The 20,323-nt window shown below is 40.1% G+C and overlaps 1 protein-coding gene across 2 annotated transcripts in view; it reads left to right on the top strand.

Moving 5' to 3' along the window:
- RNF150 (ring finger protein 150) overlaps positions 1-20,323 on the top strand; it is a 271,783-nt gene that overhangs the window by 206,517 nt on the left and 44,943 nt on the right. The window contains exons 5-7 of one of the 2 annotated variants that reach the window (XM_037992360.2): positions 8,870-8,966; positions 15,159-15,369; positions 16,588-16,868. In XM_037992360.2, the coding sequence (XP_037848288.1) occupies positions 8,870-8,966; positions 15,159-15,369; positions 16,588-16,595 (316 nt within the window). In that variant the 3' untranslated portion in view covers positions 16,596-16,868. Of the gene's footprint in view, positions 1-8,869; positions 8,967-15,158; positions 15,370-16,587; positions 16,869-20,323 lie in introns of those variants that run through there. The other variant, XM_007999860.3, reaches the window with a different exon arrangement.

The following is a 20,323-nucleotide window of genomic DNA, read 5'->3' as shown; positions in this document are numbered from 1 at the left end:
TTTCTAAATTTGAAGTTTGCTAAGTGTTTTCTTATCATTTTTCTTTGATTACTTCAGATTTTTATGTGTACAACATTACATGTGTAAAAGATATCACTTAATTAAGGGAATAAAGGAAGGGAACATGAAAGAGATGGCAGTGCTGTAAATGATGTTGTTTTTCAACACAGCAAATGCTGCCTTAGGACAGAAGTCTTGCACTGTAATAACCTTGTTAAATATGGCATTCTGACTTCAAATGTCCTGATCCCCAGTTATATTAATCAAGTAGACACACAGGATGAATGCCAACTAGCTTTGCTGCCCCAGCCAAATGATATAATTAGACCAGAGTCAAGTTCTAAGCACAGAGCCTCCCTCTGCCAGAAACCCAAGGAGCAAGACACACTATAAAATGAGGGTCTTGCAATTCTCCCAGCTTGCATTCCCAAAGTAAACATTTCTTCCATTGTAATTTAAAAAGAAATTGACATTAGTAGCAAGAGGATCTGATATAGGTTTTTTTTTTTAGGTTGTTGGTTTTTCTTTCATGCTATAAATCTAAAACAATGCAGAGCTGTGTGGAATAAATGGTTCTTTATTATAACACTTGAACTTTGAAAAGCACTCTACTCTTCACAAAGCACTTTTGCATATAATGTCTAATTTTAGCTCAGACCAGCCTATAATGTAGATAGGACAGGTATCAATTATTGCCCCTTTATTTTCCTGAAAGAAAACCTTAATTCAAAGAAGTTGGTCCCAGGACCCAAAGTAAAGCCAGATTTTCTGACTTCTGGGCCAGTGCTGTATCATTGGCTATGGAGTTGACACCATAGCCACACTTATCCCTGCTCAGGGAGGATGCCCTGCTGTACTTTCATACCTCCAGGGTTATAGTTTTGACTAAAAATCTGCTTCAGAAACCCCCTCTCACTCTAAGCAAAATGTCTAAGCACCTCAAGGAAACTAAATCAAATTTAGCCAAGTTTTAAGCATTTTACTTCCTCTGTATGTTCTCTGGATATTACTTTCAAACTTGTTACTGTGAGCCTGGAAAGAAAACAGCCTTCTCACAGAAGGACAGTGCTTATGCAGTGAGCAACAATTTACTTTATTGCATTTTGTTTTCTTTTTTGCTCTATCAGATGGAACTGCTATATTTGCTTGCCAAAACAAAGTTATTATGTTTTTAACTACAGCCAGAATATGGTTAGTACTGGTTCTGTGTTCAACTCTTTTTTCCATTTGTTTGTTTTCTTTTTTAAAAAATGATGTTTTTAGGCTGGACACAGTAGCTCACGCCTGTAATTCCAGCACTTTGGGAAGCCAAGGTGGTGGGTCACCTGAGATCAGGAGTTCCAGACCAGACTGGCCAACATGGCAAAACCCTGTCTCTACAAAAATACAAAAATTAGCCAGGCATGGTGGTGTGTGCCTATAGTCCTAGCTACTTGGGAGGCTAATGCAGGAGAAACACTTGAACCTGGGAGGCAGAGGTGGCAGTGAGCCAAGATCACGCCACTGCACTGTCTAGCCTGGGTAATACAGTGAGACTCTATCTCCAAATAAATAAACAAATTTTAAAAATAAATAAATAAAAATGTTTTTAAATAATTGGTCCAACCATTTGAGATCAAGCCCGTTAGCAGAATTATCCCCACAGTGTGGCACTAGGTGAGTGAGATTGAGTATATGGTAGGACGAGACTGGTGTCTGCTTACTTGACTTAATCAATACCACATAGCAAGTGGTGACTAGATCATCCCCATTAGAAGGACTTCCTGTATAGGAGTCATAGACAGATGGAAAAGTACAGAAGGAAATAGCTTAATGATGCAAAGTTCACCATCACAAGGAACAGGGAAAGTATGACTCAGGTCCATGATTATTTTCTTCACCATTCATACCTCTTTCCTGTGCAGTCCATCTAGATTATTTCAGAATGTTGATTTAGAATCATATTTTTGAACTTCATTTTCTGTTCATCCACTTAACATAGCCTACATTTCAACCCATACATGTCATGATACAAGTTGAGTATCCTTTAACCCAAAACACCTGGGACCAGAAGTGTTTCACATCTCAAATTGTGGAATATTTGCATTATACTTACCAGTAATCACCCCTCATCTGGAAATCCAAAATCCAGAATGCTGCAGTGAGCATTTCCTTTGAGCACCATTTTGGCACTCAAAATTTTCCAGATTTTAGAGCATTTCAGAGTTTGGATTTTCAGATGAGGGAAACTCAACTTGTGCTTCTTCTATATGTTGATTCATGTAAATCCCTTCTTTTTGAATTTCTTTCTTCCACTGTAAACGCTTCAAAGTTCTTCCCACACTTTAGGCTGTACAAAAGGCCTTACCGTATCCCATAGCCTTTTAATTTCTTCACAAACTTCTCCTTTTGCTGAATTCAGTAGCAGTTTTATTTGTATTTATGACCTGTCACTGTGCATGTTATACCAACATCATTTTAAAAAGTTAACATTACTATTATCCCCTGAACACTTACTAACGAAGCACTTTACAAACAAGCATTTAACCCTTACAACAGCCCCATAAGGTTTTTACTAGTCAGGATAGGCTAAGCTTTGATGCAGTAACAACAACAAACCCAACTCTCAGTGGCTTAACACAGCAAGGGTTTCTCACACATGCTTTGTGTCCACTGTGTGTCAGCAGAGGGTATCTACTCATGGCAGTCAGGCTGACAAAGCAGTTACTATCTCAAACATTGTTAATTGATAGGTCAGCAATTAAATGCCATGACCTGAAGTGAAATCTGTCATTTCTCTTTATAATTTATCTGCCAGAATGAGTCACATGGCCATAGCCACCACCAAGAGAGCTTGTCATCTCCCCATGTGCTGGAGAGATGGAGAGCTGATGTACTGGATGACAGTATTGGGTGCCTCAGATAGGTGCTCTTGTTATCCTCATTTTATCAGTGAAGAAACTAAGGCTCAGAGAGGCTAAGCTGGAGCAAAGAAGTACACTGGGAAAGAATAAAGGTTTGAATACCTCCAACTACCCCCCTTACCTGTGACAGCTGGAGGATGGGGTGAGGAGTATAGAGTGGGTAAAAATACTGACTGTCAGTTGGAGTTTGAATCCTAGCTCTGCAGCTGACTAGCTCTTTGGATAATTTACTTTAATGAGCTTCAGGCTTCTCTTCCATAAGACAGAAATAATAATTTCTACTTCATAGGGCTTTTGTGATTTAATTATGTATGTAACATGTCTGGTACATAGTAGGGATACAATAACTGGTAGATACTGTCAGCATTCATTAATTACTGGCATTAATGTCAGTGTTCATTAATTAAAAATTCACTCTTTACTGACAGCTTTGCAAATAAGATTCAGAGCTTCTGCAGAAACATTTCAGGTATGCATAGAAGTACTAGGTATCTTTTTTAAATAATTCATGTTGCCTGGAGTATGGGATTCTCAGGTACCTGAGTGCTTCACATTTTTTATTAACCACTTCACTAAGAAGAATGAGACAGCTTGCATTGTTGCCAAAGGAAAACCACAGGGTCCTAATCTCACTTGCAGGGTGTGAGGGTCCAACGGTGCCTACGAAAGTGAACGAGATGGAAAAGACAGGACAGGCTTTTCTCTCTCCTGCTGGGAAAAAAAAATGTCATTAAATTGGGGAGGGAATCACACATATAGGTGAAAGAACAGCAGAAAACAAGGATCAATAGATGTGGAAATTAGTTTAGCTTGGTTTGTCATTACTACCAAAAAGTGTGAAAACTTATTATTCGTCATCATCTCTGCATCATTATGCAGTTGTCTGCATCCTCTTTTGTCGGGTGTTTAAAGAACTGTTTTTAAAATGTTTGCTTCCCTTTGGTGAATGAGGAAAGAAAACAGTTTTGGCCAACTCTTTGTTGTATTTCCAATTTGTCGGGATTGTTAAGAGATGGATTATCTTGTCTTCCACATGTCCTTTCTCACTCAGCACTTGTTAAACCATGGGAAGGTTCACTGCTATCCTGCGAATCCTGCAAAAAAGATGCGATGGACTTTGCCTTGAAGATGTTTACTAACTGGTGCATTTCACTAAACTCCAGATCCTTTCCCTATCCTTTTGTTTACTTATTTAGTCTGTTGACTTTTACTTTTCTTTCCACTTAGGAGGAAAAATACTGTTTTCCAATCCCAGTTATAAGGATAAAGTTTTCATATTTGATGATCAATATGGTACCAAAAAGAAATGTATGTGAATTAATAATAAGCCTGACTGCCCTATGTGGCATTTCAGCAGCTTTTCTTTTTTGCCCTTAGTTCTCCCTCTGATTTTTTAAAAATTTGTAGTTATTTGCTTTCCATGTTAGGAAGGTTACACAAAAGAGTAGAAATCATAGTAATCACATAATAGCTTAAAAATAAGATGAAATGACAGTGCTATTAATAAGATTTGTGGTAGTTTACAGTTAAGGAGTACCAGGACTTACATTTTAAGCTTTATGGGTACTATTTATTCTCTCTCCTGCCCCCATTTCTCTCTCCCCCAACACCCCAAACACACACACACAGAGACTCATTCATTCATGAAGCCCATACCTGTAAGACAAAATTTCACTGATGAGGAGCTGAATCTTAGATAGCTAAGGTAGCCTGCCTAGGACAGACCAAAAACAAAAACAAAACAGCAGATCCAGGAGTGCAGCCTTTCTATGGCCTTTCCATTGTCGTTAACAGTGAATCGCTAAATGACTGTGGTGCTGCCTTAAAGGGCAGGGCCTTGTCTTATTCATCTTTGTACCCAGCTCTCAGCACAGAATAGAATGGAACAAGGGGGTGACGTAACCAGTGCTATATTTTAGGAAGATAAATCTGGCAACAATGAGTAGGATGAAGAGAACAAGAAAAGACTGGCATCGTGGAGAGCAGTTTCGATGCCATTGAAGTGATACAGAGAAAAAGATGATGAGCCAACGCAGCAGGGAGCCGTGCTGAGAGAAGAAAAGTCGCCAATATAACAGAGATTCAGGAAGAGTGCATGAATGAGACTTGACCATGTGGAGGCAGGGAGGAGTGCTAGGTCCTTGGGTAAATAAATATCTGTTCATGCAGCAAATGTTTCTTGAGCATCAGCTGTGTGTTGGGAACTATTCTAGGTCCCGGAGATACAACAGCGAATTGAGCAAACCAGAATTTTATTCTCCTACAGCTTATGTCCTAATTGGAGGGATATATTGGTCAGGATTCTCCAGAGAAACAGAACCAGCAGGAGATATATGGAAATGGAGATATAGATACAGGTTGAGATTTCAAGGAATTGGCTTATGTGACTGTAAGATCTGGCAAGCCTGAAGTCTGCAGGACAGGCCTATAAGCCAGAAACTCTTGGCAGGAGCTGATTATAGTCTTGAGCACAATTTCTTCTCAGAGGAACCTCAGAGTTGGTTAGTTGGTGGGTTGTTTGGTGGGTTGGTTTTGAGGCGGAGTCTTGCCCTGTCACCCAGGCAGGAGTGCAGTGGCGTGATCTTGGCTCACTGCAACCTCCGCCTCCCAGGTTCGAGCAGTTCTCCCACGTCAGCATCCCAAGTAGCTGTAATTACGGCACACACTGCCACGCCCAGCTAGTTTTTGCATTTTTGGTAGAAACAGGGTTTCACCATATTGGCCAGGCTGGTCTCGAACTCCTGAACTTGAGTGATTTGCCTGCCTTGGCCTCCCAAAGTGCTAGGATTACAGGCATGAGCCACTGCGCCCAGCCAAAACCTCAGCTGTGCTCTTAAGATAGTTCAGATGATTGCATGAGGCCCATCCAGATTATTGAGGATAATCCCCTTTATTTAAGGTCAACTGACTGTAGATATTAACCACATCTACAAAATGTCTTCATAGCAACATCTTGACTTGTGTCAATTGAATGACTATACTACAGCCTCACCAAATTGACACATAAAAACTAAGCATCCAGGGGAGGTGTAAGAATGACCAGTGCATAGAAATAACTGAGGGTGTTTGAGAACAACGACCAGTGTCTGTGGATCAAAGACTCTGGGGAAGGCTTTTCCGCTGTAGTAGATACTTCTCTATCCTACAGACAGGCCACTGAGACTTGGGGATGTTAATCATCTTATTTGAGTGCTAAAATGGCTAATGAATGGCCCTGCTGTCATTCTGACTCAGCCCATGTACAGAAAACAGCAGAGCCCTGCCTCCAGGGAATGATCAAAGGACCAGAGTGTTTGACTTTTTCCCAGGAGCAACACCAGTTGGTGAGCAAGTTCAGATTAGGAACTTGAGCATCAACTGTGTGCCAGGAACTGGGGATGCCGGAGATGCAACAGTGAATCAAGCAAACAAGGATTTTGCTCTCATAGAGAGCAAATCCTCCACTCTAATTGGAGGATGTATTGGTCAGGAGTCTCCAGAGAATTAGAACCAGCAGGAAATATGTAGGAAGAGAAATAAAGATACAGAGCATAGATCCTGAACATAGGGAGGTCAAAATTGCTTTTTGGAAGTGCGAGGAAAGGAATGGCTTTATGTAGCTTGGATGCCAGACACCCGCTTCTCCTTGCTCCCCCTCCCTCCCTGGGCTCTTGAATGAGCCATTCACCCTTCTTCCACCTCCCCTTCCCCTCTATGTAAACCATGACCCACGTAGCCCTTCAGTTTCAGCTTTGTCATTTTGTTGGGGAGCCCTTCCCTGAACACCCCAACTAGGATAAATCTCCCAGTTATAAGCCCCTCCTCGCCAGACTCCCTTTTCTTCTAATGTAATACTTAACACTGTTGTCACTAAGTACTTTATTCTATATTATTTTATTAATGCCTGCCTCTCCTGCTGTGCTTCCTGAGGGAAAGAGCCAAATCACCATTGTGCTGATTCTCTGTGTTAAGCACAGTTATTAGTATATACTACTTGTTGCATGAATGCACAGATAAAGGAGGGAATGGATGAGTGAATGAAATATACTGCTTCCAAGTACCATGTATTAGTCTGTTCTCACACTGCTCTAAAGAAATACCTGCGACTGGGTAATTTATAAAGAAAATAGAGTTAGGCCAGTCGCAGTGGCTCATACCTGTAATTCCGGCACTTTGAGAGGCTGAGGTGGGCAGATCACTTGAGGTCAGGAGTTCAGGATCAGCCTGGCCAACATGGCAAAACCCCATCTCTACTGAAAATACAAAAACTAGCCAGGCATGGTGGCAGGCACCTGTTATCCCAGCTGCTTGGGAGGCTGAGGTACAAGAATCACTTGAACCTGGGAGGTAGAGGTTGAAGTGAGCTGAGATCACACCACTGCACTCCAGCCTGACCGGCAGAGCAAAACTCCAAAAAAAAAAAAAAAAAAAAAAAAAGGTTTAATTGGCTCATGTTTCCATAGTCTATAGGAAGCATGATGCTGGCATCTGCTGGGCTTCTGGGGAGGCCTCAATCATGGCGGAAGGCAAAGTGGGAGCCAGCACTTCACAAGGCTGGAGCAGAAGGAAGCGGGGTGGGGACTTCTGTTTAAACACACTTTTAAACGACCAGATTTCTTGAGAAATCACTATCACAATAACAGCACCAAGAGGGAAATCTGTCCCCGTGATCCAGTCACCTCCCACCAGGCCCCACCTCCAACACTGGAGATTACAATTCGACATGGTATTTGGGCAGGGACACAGACCCAAACCATATCATAGTAAATCTACAGGGCAACTTAAACAATAATCTGGAAACATAATAACACATCCTTGTTGCTACAGTCCTTTCTTCTAATCCCCAGTCTGATCATATCCTGTATGCAGCCAATCTCATCTTTGGCATTTGAGTTCTTCTAATTTCAGTTTAAAAGGTAGAACTTCCCTGAACTCTTTTCTAATTTGGAGGTACTTTTTAAGCATTTGAGCCCAACACAAAGCAAATGAGGTTTTCAGAACTGTTAGAACAAAAGGAGGTGCAAGTGAGAGAACAGAGTAGAAATATTCAAAAACAGTGCTCCATGGCAGAGGGGTGACAGGCAGGGGGTACAGAAAGGGAGTCAGGCATGCATGGAATGTCCTAAGGAAGTCCTCATGCTTAAAACAGATAGTTCTTTCTCTTCTTACCCCAGGCAGGAAATTCTGACTACTTCTGCCTGTGGTCTGGAGTCTTGGGAGTTAGAAGAAAAGCTTCTGACTCAAGGAGTTCCTGACATCTCTGAGTGGACCCTTTCAAGCCAAGTTCAGAGAAAGTTCAGTTAGGAAGTCCTCCTATAGCCACCAAATGCCCCCTTCTGCCACAAAGACAAAAGCTAGTAACGACTGGCACATGGGAATGACCATGTAGTTGAGTAAATGAACTGCGCAGATATGACGGCTACCCACGTGAAACCCCAGAGCCTTTTACTCTGGCTTTTGATTTGACAGTCAGAAGCCAAAACAACTTAAAATGGCATTGGTGTTACTGAATGCTTCCAGGAGTTCTTTTGCCCTTTTGTGTTAGATCCCAAATATTAATGGAAATCAGCCTTTACGTTGCAGTTGTCTACTGACTGTGGGAAAAGAAATTCTGCATATTTTTTTAAAGTAGCATCAGTCAAGTCATCCTACAAGGTGTGTACAAGTTTCCCCACTTGCATTTTTTTCATTAGAGCTTCTTCCTATTGAGAAAGAGAAAAATCTCTGTTTCTGCATTCTCTACATTTTCTGAAGCTTGGAAGCCTCCATTGCAAATTATATAGGACAGTCTTGGGATCCAGACAGACTTTGACTATATCACCACAGGGTATAACAGGAAACACTTTGGTCCACAAGTTAGGGATGGATGTTTGAGTCTTGACTCTGCCACTGAGCAATTGCGTGGCCTTGGACGAGTCCCTGGGCCATGGTGGACTAGGTAGTCTCTTCAGTTATCGCCGCTCTAAGATGTATGGTTCTCATTGCAGGCATCTTTTCCACAAGTCCTGTGTTGACCCCTGGCTTCTAGATCATCGCACCTGTCCCATGTGCAAGATGAACATTCTTAAAGCCCTAGGGATCCCGGTAAGCACAGCACAGCCTACAGCATCATAATGTCTGTCTTTCTGCGTTGCCCCCAAAGCAGGGAGAAAACACTGTACTTGGATGTTCTGTGTCCCCTCAGTCACACATAGCAGTCCCATCATCTTACAAGGCTCCAGGAGAACTCCTGTGTCTGAAAGCATTTCTCCCCTCACTTTTTCTCTGAGGACATCCCAACCTTTCACCATGTCTGTTATATTTGTCTGTGAGTCAAGGTATCACTTGTGCAGCTCACTGGCTTCTCTTCTGGGCTGCAGCACGGAGGGCAGGGGGGATGGGAGCAGACACACCCCAGACCAGTTGCACACTGAGCACCTCTTGCATCATCATCACCCCTGTTCAGCCATCAGGGAGATCCGTAAGCCATGCTTTGCCCCACAATCACCTGGGTTTCAGAGGGAGAGAGCACCTCCCAGCAATGCGAGGGGAGGACAGAGGCTGAGTCAGGCTCAGAGCCTCAGCTCAACTCAGATCTCTGTGGAGACTTTGAGTGAACAGGAAACCAGAGCCAGAGCTACTTAATGCGAGTATTTAGTTCTTAATTTAACGGGTTCCCCCAGTTAACTCCCCCAGAGACTAAATGTTTTCTAAAGTTTAGTCTCTCCCCTGTACAAAGAGAATCAGCCAGCTGGCTTGATGCTCCAGGGAGACTTTCCCAGGACTGTATCAGGTGAAGCCTGCAAACTGGTGGGTGGTGAGACACCAGCTGCTATACGTTCTCCCCTCTCAGTGATGAGGGCAGGAAGCAAGGCAGGCCACCAAATCCAAGGACTACACTGAGAGATGCGAGAAACCATACGGTGCTGTGTAGAAGTCAGACAAACGAAATGCCGATACCAGCTCCCCCTCAGCCCCTCCACTTTGCTGCCACCTGCCTATCGTCACTCCTCACTGCTAATGGCAGAGAATAAAGAGAATGTTAATAGTCTCAAGATGTCACTGAAGAAGGATCAGATCCCTTATCAAAGGTTTAATGCCAAAGGACTCATTATCTTAGGAATATCAGAGTAGCTCTGCTGGAGAGGGCACACCTGAAGCATTATGAGGACATGCATTGGCTGAACTTTCTACCCTGTGCCAGCTGCCCCCATGCCTGCTGTATGACTTCCATGGTTGATACTCTGAACACAAATCAACTTGTATGACTGTACCTTTAAGCTAGATTTTAAAGATAATGCATTAAATTTTCAGACCAGTTATAAATGCATAATGCATTCATGATGAAAATCAATTACAGGGAATACAAAACATCAGTAAAAACCCAACAGCTCTGCCAGATACTGGTGACTTAGAAAGCTGAGCTCAGTTTTTGTACTCTTCACATTTCTGTCTGTAACTGAGTCTTTCAAGGGAGGGGGAAATGTGTGTATGTGTGTCTATGGTCTCCAAAATCTTTAGAATCCTCACAGTTCTCACAATGAAACAGAGACAGTTGCATCCTTTGATGTGTTCCTATTGTTCAGGGTATTTTTAGAAATATTAAGTGCCAATCCCACTGCTCTCTGGTAAGGACAATGGAACCTAACAAGCATCCATCATTCAATTTTGTACTGAAGAGTATTTGACTCCAGACTTTTTCAGTGGTAGTATAACTTCTGCAGAAGCTACTTGTAAATAAGTTGCAAATATCGCTGTTAATTATTTTTAGAAGAATTATTGGGTGGCCTTTTCTCTTATTTCCAAGATTAATAACATTTTAACTTTTTGCATTTGGGCATTCTGGCCATGGTTTGATGCCTACCAAGTTTGGATAGGATTTTAGTTAGTACAATGAACTGTCAGAAAAATAAACATCAATAGCATCTTTTGGATTTGGTAAAGATTTTTAAAGTCCAGCTGAACAATTATACACATCCAAGCCTGCCCCCACAAAACAGAACATCCTCCCTGAAGAATAAGGCATTTTTGTGCTACTGCTCACAAAGCACGAAGGCATCCATGGATACGTTCTGTGCCTCCCAACCTTTTTCTGTTTTTCTCCTAGGGAATGACAAAGTCAGGATCTAGGAGGAATTTTGGATTTTGTTCCCCTTCATCCTTCTACCATTGGGTAGCACTATGTCTTATTTATATCAACAAGATGACTTCCATTTCACTGGACAAGCTCACAGCCTTCTCAATTAGAAAAGACTTCCTATATCAAACTGAAACCCTTTTTATGCAGCTTAAACAAACTGTCTATAATTTTCCTATGTTCCATGTGTTCCATTTCTTCTTCTTCAAAGAAAATTGAAAAGAGCTTGTCACTCTCTGATAACTGATGTCTGTTGATGCTTCATCTCTGCATTCCTTACATATGCTAAGTGCTCAATAAATGTCTATGGAGTTACAGCCCTTCAGAGCCTTGAAGGCTGGCAGTTACACAATCGTATTTATGAATTTCATCCTGATTCTCCTTTGAATAGTGTCAACTCACAAACAACTTGGTTGTAGTCCTGATCTAGCATATTCAAATACAGGTGGCATATTATTTTTGGTTTTTGTTTTTGTTTTTGTTGTTTTAACAGAGTGTCCTTGTATCTACCCATGGTGTAGGACAAATAAATTGAAAGTCAGAAACTGAGGATGTTATTTTGTAAGTGATTTATCTACAATGAAAATGAGAGCACAGTTCACTGATCACGCAATTCCTATAACAATAGGTATCATTTTCTATCATATTTTGCCAAGGGAAATATAATACTGAATGCAAAAAGTGGGGAGTCCTTTATTATCAGAAGCATTTTGATCTACATTACAGTGCTTCTCCCTCCATTCTATCCAGTCAGGTCTAGGTCTGTCTTGGTAGAATGACAGAATACAGTTTCAGCGAATCCTTCTCTAAGGTACCATATAACCTGGGACTTTCATATGCCAGCAGCCACCTTCTATCACTATTATCCTGATAGGAATAGGCTGATGATTTTTATTGAATGCAAAATCCTGTATAACTGGTGTATTCACAAGATTCTATTTAGCAGTTGCTTTATTAGAGGGGTTTCCCATGCTAACTTGAATTTAAATACCTGTGCAGTTTTCACTTGCAGATAGCATTTGATATCTTGTTTTAAATTTTATGATTGTGACTTCTCTTAAAGGTATGTAGATTTGGTTTCTTTTTAAAGTATTATTCCATTTGATGAACCATGTAGAGTGGATATAATCTGTGAGGTTCTGTAAAGTTGGTCTATTAAATATTATATCTAAGCCAAATTATTTGTGCTTGCTACCATTGACAGTTTCACTGTGCTAATTAGCTCTTTTGCCCTCTACCCACTCTGTTAAAGATAGCACGATTCCTAGTATCCCACAAAATGAAGAACAAAAAAAAAAAAAAAAAACCTGCATCAAAATTAAGAAAATATACAAAGAGCAATACCATACCAACAGCTAGATCAACATTTTGAAAAATATGTCCATTATTATTGCATATGATTGCATTTAAGTATTTATGTCCAAAAAACAAACTGCACAGTAGACTCTCTGTGAAATCTTTTCCTCCTGAAAACCAACCCCCCCCCCCCATAGTTGGTTTTGTTTAGTAAACACCTGTGTACAGCATATCTTTGAATAGAACTTTAAAGTTTTTCAAGTATTTTCTCAAATCCTCCCTTAATTGATTTAGGGCAGATATTAACATGCCCAAGTTTCCAGGGCAGAAATCTGAGATTCAGATCAAATTTCCAAGTCAACATTTACTGAGCACCTAGTCATTTTCAGTGGCACTATGTAGGGGCTTGGAGTCTAAAGTCAGTAAAGTGTGGTTGCTTCACTTTACAATGTCTGGGGACTAGCAGAGTGAGATCAGCACATTAATAGCCATACAGCATGGGAGAAGTACCTTATAAAGTGCTTCCAGGATCGAAGATGCCTTCCTGGGAGGGAACATGCCTTAGAAAAGGGGACAGTGGACCTGAGAATTAAAGGGTGATTAGGAATTCACCAGGACCCAACTTGAGACCTTGGGATAGGAAAAAGAGGGTGATTGGATCAAATGTCATCCTGAGCACAGGGACAATATAAGCTACAGTGTTGAGAGGAGGGAATGTATGGTGTGCTCCATGTCTCCAAAGGGTGAAGGTGAGGCCAGAAAAGTAAGCTGGGGCCAGACTCTAGAGCATCTGCCTCTGTCCTGCCAGGGAGCATGTAATTCCTTCCTTGGGAGAAGAGAAGAAACACACCTGTGGTGGTTTTGTTTTTTGTTTGTTTGTTTTGTTTTGTTTTGTTTGAGACAGAGGCTCGCTCTGTCACCAGGCTGGAGTGCAGTGGGGCGATCTCGGCTCACTGCAACCTACACCTCGCAGGTTCAAGCGATTCCCCTGCCTCAGCCTCCTGAGTAGCTGGGACCACAGGTGCGCGCCACCACACCCGGCTAATTTTTTATATTTTAGCAGAGACAGGGTTTCACCATGTTGGTCAGGATGGTCTCCATCTCCTGACCTCGTGATCTGCCCGCCTCAGCCTCCCAAAGTGCTGGGATTACAGGCATGAGCCACCGTGCCCAGCCCATGGTGTTTTTGTTTTGTTTTGGTTTGGTTTGTTTTGGTTTGGTTTGGTTTGGTTTGGTTTGGTTTGGTTTGGTTTGGTTTGGTTTTTAAAGAATGCTCTGATGAGAGAGTGCAGACTGAAATAAACTGGAGAAGAGATGTAAGTAGATAGGGAAACTGGTAATGGGGAGAGAATGTTCATAAACCCACTTGCTCATGTCCGATGTCAATCAGTAAATTTAGTAAATTCAGTGAATTGGTTATTCTATGAATCAACTTTTGACAAATTGAGTTTCAGTGAATTGGCTCCCTTCCAATACAGCTAGAAAGGGCAAAAAGAAGAAAGAATACAGGAAAGAAATGAATGAGCTGAATTTGATGGATTGATGGAATGGTAGAGCTCTCCAGCTGACTGTTAGGACACAGGTGTGGCGCTCAGGAGACTGGCATTACACAGCTAAGAGCAGAACACCAGGACAAGAGCCCAGCACTTTGCATTTCTAGCTTTGTGTTCCCTAGGAGTTGTAGGTTTTCTGTTCTGGTGAACTTGAAAAACAACAGTCATTATGATGTTAATTCAATCATTGTCAACCAGGGTTCTCCTCCCCTAATCCTGACCATCATGTTCTGCCTACTTTGGGAGTGTAAAACCATGTAATTATCATCCTTCAAGACAAAGCCGAAGTTCAGACCAGAGCAAAAGAAATTAACAGCTATTCTTAATACTGCTTAAGACAATATTCCTCCACCACCACCTTTTAAACATAACTTTGAGTTTGTGTAGAGACAGAACAACTGAAAGTCATTTGAAAAGCTGTTTGTGGAAGAGATAGAAATATATTCATTTTTACTTCAAACCAGCAGAACTGAGACAAAAGAGTAAAACTTGCAAAGCGTAAGATTTTGCCCAATAATAAGAGAGTCCAACAATGCTCTGGCCAACACAGAGTGCCTTGCAAAGCGGAGAGCTCCCATTGCTATGTTCTTCAAGGGAAGCTGTCAATGATATTGAAGAGGAAAGTGTCCTGTAACCAATGGGCAATTGAACAAGGGGGTCTCACCCTAGTCTTATGATTCTAAGAATTTAATTTAGAGGATTTGACAAATGTATGATCAATACCATATTAAGGACATAGGGATATTTTTCTATAGCTGGCTTTAGGCTTATGTTTTTCTTAAATGTAGCCTTACCCTGTGCTTTGTGTATGTTTGAGGGTATGTATGAATCTTTAATGAACAAACCATAATGATTCAGATTCTATTCTCCCTCCCACTCTCATATCATTAGTGTATTTGTAAACAACACATGAGTTTTAAGGGATAATGATCAGGCTACCAGCTACATTCTAGGTGTGGAGTAAATAATACTATATGGAAGGAAGTGCCTTCATTGTAAATAAATTTCACATACTCCCCCTAAGTGATTATTTAAATGTAGAGATTTTGTTTATCTTGAATTAAAACTTTAATTTTTAACCTAAAAATTAAAAAGGAATCTTTTCAATCTAAAATGAACCTTTAGAAAGGAAACTTTGGAAGATCTTTTTATGTTAATCTTATAGAAGCTATACGTAGAATGTTTTTAAATAAAGTGACTCAAGACATAAACAATTAATTTTTTTCATGGAGACAAAATCTTTAGGCTATAGACATTTAATCTCTAAGTGGATGGCATGTACTGAGAACAGATCCTTTTCTACCCCATCAGCCCAATGCCGACTGCATGGACGACTTGCCCACTGACTTCGAGGGCTCTCTGGGAGGTCCACCCACCAACCAGATCACAGGCGCAAGCGACACAACAGTGAATGAAAGCTCAGTCACTTTGGACCCTGCTGTCCGGACTGTGGGAGCCTTGCAGGTGGTCCAGGATACAGACCCCACCCCCCAGGAGGGAGAAGTCATCTTTACTACTAACAGTGAGTTCTGCCATACTTAAAGTGACATAGCTGGAAGGGCTGTTGCCTTGTAGGAATTGGATAAAAATACCTTTCCTCAAGAAGAAAAAAATATTGAATGAGTGCATCATTGCTAGGTTCATCTGTTATAACTGCCAGTTGTTAGAAGAACTGCCCTTCCTAGAGCCAGCAGGGCAGACAGCCCACCTGGCTGTGTGTGCCCATGCTCCAGCCTGCCCACACACTGACACTAGGGCTCACACATCACAGCACTGCACACTCTCCATGTCCACTTCCCATGGTACCTGAGGCACATAGGGTCATGGATCTGGAGCCTCTCAGACTGGAGGGCAGGTGAGGGGAGCAACTGCAAGGGGAACTCAGCAGGACTGGGATAGGGCACAACCACACCCACTCACGTGCTCATGCTCACATGTGTGTACACACATGCATTGGAGCCCCCTGAGTGTGCGGGCGACTGTATGAACTAGTCTGGACCACACTCAGGAGACTGTTTTCCTTGTTGCTGTAGGACATGGATGTGAATAGCATCCCTTTAGATGGCCATATTTGCAAGAGACACTAAACCCCTGTGCACAGTGGCCCCACATACTAAAATACCTTCTGGGTATTTTCCCCCATCTCCTACATAGACAGTCACTAAATGCTGTTCTGTTTGATGGTAGTTTTCATAAAAATATTAAATTATGTATATTAGCATCAAGATTGAGGTAAACATCTAAAGTACCTACTATTCAGTCTAATATAAGAGATAAAAGCTTCAGGAGTTCTAAGAAAATCAGATGCAAATTAGCTCAGGTTTAAGGTTAAAAGAGTGAGTGGATATTGCAATTTTTAAACAAAGTGTATTTCTTTCTCTTGATAGAAGTAACCTATCCACTGTAGAAATTTGGAAATGTAGAAAAGCAGATTGAAGCATTTGGGGATATTTTCTTTGAAGTTGGTCTTTTTTTTACATATTTGGGATGTTTATAAAATTTATGAAAGCATGCTAAAATGTAAAGATATGTATTTTTCTGATGAGAAAACTTCATTGTTGAAAAATTGAAAGAAAAAGAAAAGACTAAAAAAGAATGAAAAAAAATCACTGAGGGCTCTACTACTTGGAAAGAATCACTCTTAACCTTTTGGTTTATGTCCTGATCATCTTTTATTATAGAGTTGAGATGATCCCATGGGATTTGAACATTGAATATTGTAACCATACCATTTTTACAGGACCTTGACAGAAGGTGACTTGAAGAGGAGTTTGGTGAGAAATATCTGCACATGCAAGGTTTACTAGTTTTTGATAAATAGGACCTTTACCTTGAGAAACTTGACTTTTACAGATACAAAGATCCCAGTATTGAAATGTTGACCATTAGGCATTTAAAAGCCGTTAAAGATGGATTTTGATCCCTTTGTTTTGAAGGTTTAGACAGGTATAGCCCAATATTAATATAATGCAAGTCATACATGTAATTTAAATTTTTCTATGGCCACACTAAAACATTAAAAAATAAATGAAGTTCATTTTACTAATATATTTTTACTTAACCCTGTATATCTAAAATATTTTTCATTTTTTGGTACTCAGTCTTCAGAATCTGATGTGTATTTTATTTACACTTATAGCACATTTCAGAATGTTTTAAATAAAGTGGCTCAAGAAATAAACAGTAAAGAAATTAATTTTTTATTGAGACAAAATATTTTCTCCAATATTAAAACTATTGAGACAATATTTAAAACTATTAAGACAATATAAACTTATATTTATCTTCAAAATTAAAACTATTGAGACACTATAAAACTAATTTATCTAGCTACATTTGAAATGCTTAGTAATCACATATGGCTAGTTGCTACCATATTGGAGTGCATAGATCTAGAATCCCAGTACTTTAAATGAAAGAGAACGTTAAAGGTCATTTGATTCTTACCAAAAGATACTACTAATTTTTGTCATGAGAAAATTATGCCCCAGAGGACTAAATGTCTGACTCAGGTCAAATAGTAAGTTCTCTTTTTGGTGTATCAGGTGGTCTCAAAATTTTTCCATTTATTGGACATCTTTGGTTACCATCACACATATGGCCATAAGTGATCTTAGTGAAATATATTGGAAGGTCTGATAAAATTTTGCCAGCAGTTGAAAAACATATAAGGCATGAGCATGCTTTTGAGAACAAAAAAATTTTTAAAGGATCATTATCCTTGCAAAAGAATGACCATTTGATTTTCAAGAGAAGATATGTCATCTGTCAGATTCCTTATTTTGAAGAGTGGCTACATACTTCATATATTTTAGTAAGCCAAGATGACAAATGAAAAAGCATTTTAATTTAATGTGGGTTAAATTACATCCAAAATAAAAAATATGTAAATATATTGTGAGTTAAAATACTTCAAAAAATAGAAGATTATGATCTATATCCATGTAATTTGTGATCCCTAAACTGTTTTTGCATAAAATAGAGTCAGAGTGTTTAGTTCATAGCGACCATTCTGTAGATGTTTGTTGAATGACTTGAGGTAAAGGTGTTCAATCTAAGCTTGAAATAGAGACCTTCTGTTCATAACAGAAGAAAAGAATGCCAGGCAATTTCGAAGAAAACTACTGGTAAAGATGGCATAAAGAAATAAGAGTGGTGTGACAATACACCTACAGTCAGAAGACTGATGGCATATATGAATATGGCTATCGGTTTCTTAGTATAGAAACTAAATTTTCTCACGAAATATTTTCCCTAAACCATATATTTCTGGTTAGTTTTATTTATTAGGATTTCTCAGAATTTTACAAATATGAACATTCTGATTATTTGTTAATGGTTTATACCATTAACTAAGTGGCTGTAATTCCTTAGGAGAAAAAGCCTCTGCTCTGTACAGATTTTTTTAATTGCCTAGTGACTTACTCAAATAAAGATTTAATTAATAAATAAACAAACACAAGTGCATAACTAAATGAGTCAAAAGATTTAAGTTTTCATCAACATTATTGTACTCTAATGCTATTCAAAAATCATGAGGAGATAGACCTAAGTGTAGTTGGATATACAATATTGCTATAAATTGCAAATAAATAACCCAGTGGAGGTTGGACATGACTTTTCTTCAAATTATTCTTTCCCCTCCTCACATCTCCACAGACCCAGGAAATTACTAGGAAGGAAGGAATAGCAGCAGCTAAGAAATACGTTGTACCTATTATGTACCAGGCACCCTTTTAAGCCTTTTTCATATATTAGCTCACCACAACCCTATGAGGTAAATAGTATTTTTATCTTCATCTTACGGATGCAGAAATGGAGGCATAGAGAGATTAATGTCACTGATCCAAGGTCATAAGTGACAGGTGGGGCTGGAACTCACTGGGCCACTGGCCCCAGAGCCCAGGCTTAGCGATGCTATGCTCAGAGACAGAACGGGGAGTAGGGGAAATTAACACAGTTGCCTACTCACTTCCCATTTAGTTTATTTGTTCAGTTCTTCCGTTTTTCTAAATCTCTTAAAAGATCAAAAATTTGTTTACTTTCTACTTATACTCTCATTCCAACCTCTATTCTTTCTTTCCTGGCCCATGCGCAATAGATCAAATGCATGTCAAAGTCATTTCAGCACTCATGGAGCAAAGATGTAGAACAGATTGCCTTCAGAGTGCAAGTGGGAAAATCTAGCATTAAAGGATCATCTTCAGCTCGCAGGGGGGAAAAAAATGAAAAACATTTGCAGAGCCAAGGAAATTCACACTTGTTGCAAGTCTGACATTGGAAGAAAGATGTTTTTAAGTACATATTTTTCATGTTTCTGACATTTCATCTTTTAAAACCTCACATGGCAGTCCTAGAACAGCGTTTCTCCTCCGCCTTCATGTGAGTGGTCATTTGTATGAATGCCCACACGTCACTCACCAGTCTTTATCTGTAGGCCTGATCATGCCAAAAACACACTTTGCCTTTAACTTCTCAAGCTCAAGCTGCAGATTGTTGGATTTGCTTCCACAGGGGAAAAAAGTTCCTTAGAACCAAAGGAAAACACAGCGAAACAGACAGCCCTGTATGTTTGGAGACTCAAGAGAGAAGCTAGAGAAAGACACAGAAAAGATGACTTCATTATACCTTCTTCAAAACGTTGAGTGCCACTCCACATCTTGGGGGGCTCTGAAACCTTCCTGTGATTTTTCAAGGAGGTTGTTGACATCGCCATTCATTTCTTTATTCCCCTTACTGAGTCATTACACAAGTCCTCGAGCACTGCCTGCAGATCGTTACCCACTTGGACCTTCTTCCATCTCAGACTAGAGGGAACCAACTGTTGGCCCATGGAGGGTGGGAATGGCAGAATCAAGATATGGCACATCTGCCCATACATTCTGAAAAGCACTTGGCATGATGTATCTGGCCAGGAGACCTGGTCTTCAAACTTTCAGAAGGAAGCAGTACACATGAATTAATGTAAAGGCTAAAACTTAGCCAGTTGAAATGAAAAATGATATGGATTTCCTCTGGGAAATTTTCCTTTGCTAACTTCCCATTAACTCTGATCCTTGGGGAAAGAGGAGTGTATCTAACATGTTGAACAGACAGTCATCCCTTGATACCCACAGGGAATTCATTCCATGATACCCCCTTTCCCCCAAAGATACCAAAATCTGAGGATGTTCAAGTTCCTTATATAAAATGGTATAATATTTGCATATCCTCCATACTTTTAAATCACCTCTTGATACTTATAATACCTAATATTATAGTTGTTCTAGCATATTGACTTTTTATTTGTATTTTGTTGTTGTTGTATTATGTTTATTGTTCTTTTTCTTGAATATTTTTGAGCCATGGTAGTTGGTAGACCCAAGGCTCAGGCAGATGTGGGGGACCATTCAAAATGCATCTTTATTTTTGCTACATTGACACTTAAAATATATTGAGTGGTTGTCAGAGTTCCTTGCCCCTGGATGAAAATTCTA

The sequence above is a fragment of the Chlorocebus sabaeus genome, chromosome 7 (genome assembly GCF_047675955.1).
Source record: "Chlorocebus sabaeus isolate Y175 chromosome 7, mChlSab1.0.hap1, whole genome shotgun sequence".
NCBI lineage: Eukaryota > Metazoa > Chordata > Mammalia > Primates > Cercopithecidae > Chlorocebus > Chlorocebus sabaeus.
The sequence above is the reverse complement of the archived record's forward strand: the minus strand, read 5'-3'. Positions and strand labels throughout refer to the sequence as shown.